Raw genomic sequence first — 7,264 nt, 5'->3', positions numbered from 1 at the left:
ATTATTTATATTGTAAAATATATTAATTATTATCTGTGCATTTTTTTTTATAGCATTATGACAACATATGAAGATTTTATTCAACAAAATGAAGATCGCGACGGTGTGCGTTTCACATGGAATGTTTGGCCCTCATCGCGTATCGATGCTACTAGGCTAGTTGTGCCATTGGGTACATTGTATCAACCAATTAAAGAACGAGCAGATCTTCCACCGTTTCAATATGATCCAGTTTTATGTACAAGATCTACTTGCAGAGCTATTTTAAATCCATTATGTCAAGTAGACTATCGTGCAAAACTATGGGTCTGCAATTTCTGCTTTCAGAGAAATCCTGTAAGAAAAAATCCTACATTTTCTTTTAATGTTGGCTAAACCATTTGAGCTAAGCCTAATTAGATCTAAACTAACAATTGTTCAATTTTGGAACTAGATCCAGCAGATGAGTGGTAAGACATAGATTTAATGCAACCTTTCTTGGCAAAAAATAATGAAAATATGGTTTAGACTCCATTACAATCAAATCTTGTGTGCACATGTATGCAGGCATGTATGCACTACACATACACATACACACACACACACACATATACACAAACAATGTATGTATAACCTGTATAATAAATTTATGTGTATTTTTATTTTTTTTTTTTTTTTTTTTTTTTTTTTTTTTTTTTTTTTTTTTTTTTTTTTTTTTTTTTTTTTTTTTTTTTTTTTTTTTTTTTTTTTTTTTTTTTTTTTTTTTTTTTTTTTTTTTTTTTTTTTTTTTTTTTTTTTTTTTTTTTTTTTTTTTTTTTTTTTTTTTTTTTTTTTTTTTTTTTTTTTTTTTTTTTTTTTTTTTTTTTTTTTTTTTTTTTTTTTTTTTTTTTTTTTTTTTTTTTTTTTTTTTTTTTTTTTTTTTTTTTTTTTTTTTTTTTTTTTTTTTTTTTTTTTTAGTTTCCACCACAATATGCTGCAATTTCAGAACAGCAGCAGCCAGCAGAACTCATTCCAATGTTTTCAACAATTGAATATACAATAATGGTAAGTAATATACAATAAGGTATTATAAATAAAGTGGAACAAAAATTATTTTTTATTTATCAAAAGAAATATTTTGAAAAAAAAAGATATTTACTTCTGTTGGGAGTTAAAGTATATTATGATGTTTTTCTTTAATATTACTTTATTTAAAAACTCATATATTTCATTTAATACATAATTTTCTGTATGCACCATACAGGATAATTTAAAGAATGGTCAAATTATTTATAGAAGCATAAAGTATTTATAAAAATATTTAATGTCTTTATATTCTAATAAACTCTAAATTTGTATTTTTGTTTTATATTTTTCTAAAGTTAAATTATATTGATACATATTGCAATAATTATGAGAAAAAATCATTTACACAAAAAAATGCTTCAAAATAGGAAAAATTGTTATGAGAAATATCATTTAGATACAAAATATTGAAAATATATATATCTGTTTGAATTGTTACATCGAAACAAATGTCTTTGATTTGACTTTTTTCCAGATTTTATTTTTAAAAACATTACTTTTACTATCATCCATATGATATTGCAGTTTATTATAGTTTTTAATATATACATATGATATTGTACATATGATATTGATCATCCATATGATATTGTAGTTAATTATAGTTTTTAATATATACATGTATAGACATGTATAAAATTATGCGTTACTTTAAATATTATCATATCTGTGTACATAATTGTTGTATATATTGTTTAGCGTGCCCAATGTTTACCACCAATATTTCTACTTGTTGTGGATACATGTCTGGATGATGAAGAATTAGGAGCACTTAAAGATTCATTACAAATGTCATTGTCTCTGCTTCCACCCAATGCTCTCATTGGTCTTATCACATTTGGCAGAATGGTTCAAGTCCATGAATTAGGATGTGATGGTTGTAGTAGAAGTTATGTATTTCGAGGCACAAAGGATCTTCAACCGAAACAAGTTCAAGATATGTTAGGTAAGAAAACAATAAGTCCCAAGTTATATTTGCTCTATTACCTTTAGTCATTGCTCTTTGTGATTATTTTATTGCATTTTATTTATTGCATTTTGATAGGTATAGGTAGGCCAATTCCAGGACAAAATCCAAATCAACCGAAAGGATCTGGCGTGCAACCATTACCACCTGCTATTCGCTTTTTGCAACCAGTACACAAGTGTGATATGAGTTTAACGGATCTTTTAGGAGAGTTGCAACGTGACCCATGGCCTGTTGGACCAGGAAAACGTCCGTTGCGATCTACAGGTGTGGCATTGGCAGTCGCCACAGGTCTCTTAGAAGCTAGTTATGCAAATACTGGTGCTAGGTATTTATATGTTGTAATAAATATGGTGTATGTATATTGCGTGTCTCATCGCAATCCTACATAGTCAATGCCATCAATGTGTTTAAGGATTATGCTATTTGTTGGTGGACCATGTTCTCAAGGACCTGGCCAAGTTGTAACTGATGATTTACGACAACCAATTAGATCACATCACGATATTCAAAAGGATAATGCTAAGCATATGAAAAAGGCAACTAAGCATTATGATGCACTTGCATCACGCGCTGCAACTAATGGCCACATAATAGATATTTATACCTGTGCTCTTGACCAAACTGGTTTATTAGAAATGCGACAATGTTGCAATTCTACTGGTGGTCATATGGTGATGGGAGATTCATTTAATTCCTCTTTATTCAAACAAACTTTTCAACGAGTATTTGCTAAGGATGCAAAAGGTGACTTGAAAATGGCATTTAATGCCACTTTAGAAGTAAAAACATCTCGGGAAATTAAGGTTTCTGGAGCAATCGGACCTTGCGTATCATTGGGAGTAAAAGGATCTAGCATTGGAGAGCAAGAAGTAGGTTTAGGTGGTACTTGTCAATGGAAATTTTGTTCATTGACACCGTCTACAACAACAGCACTATTCTTTGAAGTTGTAAATCAACATACAGCTCCAATTCCGCAAGGTGGAAGAGGCTGTATTCAATTCATTACCCAATATCAACATAGCAATGGACAAAGGAGAATTAGAGTTACTACTATTGCAAGAAAGTAAATATATTTTTTATTACACATCATTATGTATGCAATGATGTTAAATCATAAATCTGATGATACTATTGGAATATATTTAATTGACAGTTGGGCAGATGCATCATCATCTTTACATCATGTAAGCGCTGGATTTGATCAAGAAGCAGCAGCTGTTCTCATGTCACGTTTAGCTGTGTTTAGAGCAGAAAGTGATGATGGTCCAGATGTTTTAAGATGGGTCGATCGTATGCTGATTAGACTTGTTAGTAGTTCTATCAATAAAATTATATGCCCAATTACATTTAGTAAAGTATAAAGCATAAATTTTACACGTTTATACACATATATACACATAAAGATATATTGTATCTATATATTTTGAGCAACTTATTATTGCAGTGTCAAAAGTTCGGAGAATATGCAAAGGATGATCCAAATAGCTTTAGATTGACAGAAAACTTTTCCTTGTATCCACAATTTATGTATCACTTGCGCAGATCGCAATTCTTACAGGTATTCAATAATTCGCCAGATGAAACTAGTTTTTATAGGTAAGCTGTCTTGTGTTTTATTTTTATGCAAAGCATCTGATACTTGAAACTTACTGACACATTTAGATCACATATTTCATACATTGATACATATTTTTTGACATTCCAGACATATGCTTATGCGTGAAGATTTAACAAATTCTTTAATTATGGTCCAACCAATTTTATACAGTTATGGATTTAATGGTCCTCCAGAACCAGTATTATTAGATACTTCATCTATTCAACCTGAGAGAATTTTATTAATGGATACATTTTTCCAGATACTTATATTTCATGGAGAGGTAAGTGTAATAACAATATTTAATTTACATATATTAAATCTGTTTGAGGCACACAGTACGTACAGAGAAAATATGTTTTGTGATGCAAGTAAAATTATAACAGAGAACACATTACATATAGTAATGTGATATTGGTTGACATATAAATGTATTATATATTATATATTATTTTAGTATCCATCTATGAAACATATTTGCCTTATTGAAGAAAATGCACATATTTATAGTTTTTCTGTAAGATGTAATTTTAACTATTATTTTTTTGTGCTCCAAATATTAATTTGATTGGTTTTAAGAAGTTTAATGTATCATTTCGAGTCCTCCTAATTCGCGCGGTTAGCGATAAAAATCAAAAATATTGCTTCATGCAAATTAAATTACACAGATAAACAATTATTGATAAATGGATTATTTTTATTTTCACTGTTTATATTCATATGTCATATTACCATTGATTCGTTTTTTTTTTTTTTTTGCTTATATTACATTATTTTAATGTATCATTTCGAGTCCTCCTAATTCGCGCGGTTAGCGATAAAAATCAAAAATATTGCTTCATGCAAATTAAATTACACAGATAAACAATTATTGATAAATGGATTATTTTTATTTTCACTGTTTATATTCATATGTCATATTACCATTGATTCGTTTTTTTTTTTTTTGCTTATATTACATTATTATATTACTATGCCGTGTTGTTATTTGTCATGCATGATACTGCTTTGTCCCATATAATATCTAATTTTTCTTTTTGAAGAATCAATATCTGTCATTGATGTTGTTTTGGCAAATATCATAATATTTTATAGTCAAATATATAAATTAGGATATATAATCTTATATATTTTCTGCTTTATATAATTTTTAATAACATGTTTAAAATATAATTAAAAAGAAAATAATTAATCATGGTAAAAAACTAATTTTTAAATATAAATATGGAAAAATGTGCATGCGCATTAAATATCATAAATCTGAGCACAATGCCATACGAAGTAAACTGTCAACATTGTGCGAAAATTTGGCATAGTGTAGAGTTAACATCAGTATGTATATACTAATATTTATGTATGCTTAAATGTATTATATATTATTAATTATAATGTGTCAGTATAAATTTGTATGCATAAAACCTCAAATGCGAGCTGGCAAGCTCATAATTATGCATTTAGAAACACAATCTTATGAAAAGAAAGTGTAAATACTCTCTTTACTGTTTTATTATAAAGTTTATGAAATTTCGGCAATATTAGCGATTAATATCATTGCGCACAGTTTTATTGTGACACTATGAAAGTTGCAGGAACTTAGGTACTCGAGTGTTGGTTAAGTTATTATATATATTATTTAGTTCTGTTTATTTTGATTGCATATAAAACTCATGAAAGAAATTTATTCACTAATATATTGTTCCAAAATTTATTTTTGCAGACTATTGCGCAATGGCGACAATTGAAATATCAAGATCTGCCAGAATATGAAAATTTCCGACAATTATTAGCAGCGCCTGTTGATGATGCAGCTGATATCTTAGCTGGTAGATTTCCCGCACCTCGGTATATTGATACAGAGCAAGGTGGTTCTCAAGCTAGATTTTTATTAAGCAAGGTCAACCCAAGTCAAACTCACAATAATATGTATGCTTATGGCGCGGTAAGTACAAATATATTTAATTTTGATATCTTGTTTTATTAAAATAATTTGTCACAAAAGAAGATATATATATTTATCAAAATTTATTATGGAGGATATTCTCTACAACATCTAAGAACTTTATTTGATAGATTCTATAATTAGACATTGGTTGTATATTGATGAAAATGTCGAGAATAAATGTTAGTAATTTTTGAATTTTATTACGTGTGTTGATATCGAAATAATCACATACATTTCCTTAAAAGTAAAAGCTGGATTTACTTTATTATATATTATTATAAAATCATGCATAGTAAAATTACATGTAATAAAGCTATCTAAAATTTTATTGATTATTATACTTGAATATATATTATATACTTGAAAATCATGTACATAAAATTTTGATAAAATTAAAGTTGTGAATAAATGCATTTAACATTTAATGTATACTTGTTGAGATTGGTGCAACGGTTATTTTTAACAGCTATTATTTCCTTACATATTTGGAAAACTTTAATTACAATAAGTGAAAAGGATTTCTAAAATATACAAGAATAAAATGAAAATTTTTACAAAATTTTTTATACAACGTTAAAATTATTTGAATAAAAATTTTAGTTTAAGACTCAGCTGTAAGAAAATGTTAAAAATAATAAATTATAAAAAAATCCGGTCTAATATTAAATTTTTGCTATGTGTGTGAAAGATTTGATTCCAAATAGATTAAAAAGAATCAACAATTGAAAGAAGTATGAATAATTTTTATGAATATGTCCATGTATAAATTACATACCACTTGTAATTAATATTTTTATTTTATGTTACCATGATCCTGTGAACTAGGGGATGCCGATACCTAATGGGGTGTGTTATTTTATTTAATTTTTTTTTCCTCTGTTTGCTTAGTTGCTTTGGTGATTGGATTATTTAAGATTAACAGATTTATATTCATGTGAAAATGCATCTCATTGATTTTTTTATAATTTAATTTATTATTTTTATCAATATACTTTAATACTTTCTTAATCATCTTATTTTGTTAAAAAGCCATAGAAAATATTTAGTAGTTTTACAGTTCTAAATAGATTGGTATGCCGGAAAACATAGCACAAGCAAAAATTATAAATAATTTCTTGTGCAAAAATAAATAGAAAATATAAGATAAAATTTTTTACAGTTTTGTTCGAAAAAAATTTTTATTTCATATTTTATTTCATCTATTTTTGTACGAGAAATCACTTTCTTTCAATATAAAAATGAGCCAAATATACATATTGGTGTCATATTATTATGCTAATCGTGTAAAAATAAACCTTAGTAAATTTACAATAATATAGATGCATTTTAATATTTCAACTATATTAAAGTTTGTATTCTACTAATTATTTTGCAGGTTGCACAAAGTGACATAATAATTCTCAATACTAGTTATAGAAATGATTGTATTTTTAAACATTTAAATATGTATATGTATGTATACATATACATACATACATACATACATATATATATATATATATGTAGATACAGGGCGTCTCACAACCTCCGTACAATATTTTAATACGTATTCTAGAGGCAAAATGGTACGTATTTTAGAGGCAAAATGGAATAAAAAATCTTAATACAAAAATATCAAGGCTATAATAGTTTTCGAGTTATAAGTGATCAAAGTTTGCCAATAATATTGCGTAAAATCCGCGCCATCAGGTTCGTAACTACATTTACACAC

The 7,264-nt window shown here is 27.0% G+C and overlaps 1 protein-coding gene across 3 annotated transcripts in view; it reads left to right on the top strand.

The window, feature by feature from the left end:
* The window catches only part of LOC115240616 (protein transport protein Sec23A), a 7,121-nt gene extending 600 nt beyond the window's left edge, over positions 1-6,521 (top strand). For 2 of the 3 annotated variants that reach the window (XM_029815868.1, XM_029815867.1), the window contains exons 2-10: positions 54-336; positions 937-1,023; positions 1,744-1,990; positions 2,090-2,339; positions 2,427-3,077; positions 3,168-3,321; positions 3,459-3,610; positions 3,720-3,894; positions 5,329-5,750. In XM_029815868.1, the coding sequence (XP_029671728.1) occupies positions 58-336; positions 937-1,023; positions 1,744-1,990; positions 2,090-2,339; positions 2,427-3,077; positions 3,168-3,321; positions 3,459-3,610; positions 3,720-3,894; positions 5,329-5,592 (2,259 nt within the window). In that variant the 5' untranslated portion in view covers positions 54-57 and the 3' untranslated portion in view covers positions 5,593-5,750. Of the gene's footprint in view, positions 1-53; positions 337-936; positions 1,024-1,743; positions 1,991-2,089; positions 2,340-2,426; positions 3,078-3,167; positions 3,322-3,458; positions 3,611-3,719; positions 3,895-5,328; positions 5,751-6,378 lie in introns of those variants that run through there. The other variant, XM_029815869.1, reaches the window with a different exon arrangement.
* The last annotated feature ends 743 nt before the right edge of the window (positions 6,522-7,264 follow it).

The sequence above is a fragment of the Formica exsecta genome, unplaced genomic scaffold (assembly GCF_003651465.1).
Source record: "Formica exsecta isolate Colony F162 unplaced genomic scaffold, ASM365146v1 scaffold443, whole genome shotgun sequence".
Classification (NCBI taxonomy): domain Eukaryota; kingdom Metazoa; phylum Arthropoda; class Insecta; order Hymenoptera; family Formicidae; genus Formica; species Formica exsecta.
Note: the sequence above shows the minus strand (reverse complement) of the source record. Positions and strands in the feature narration are given on the sequence as shown.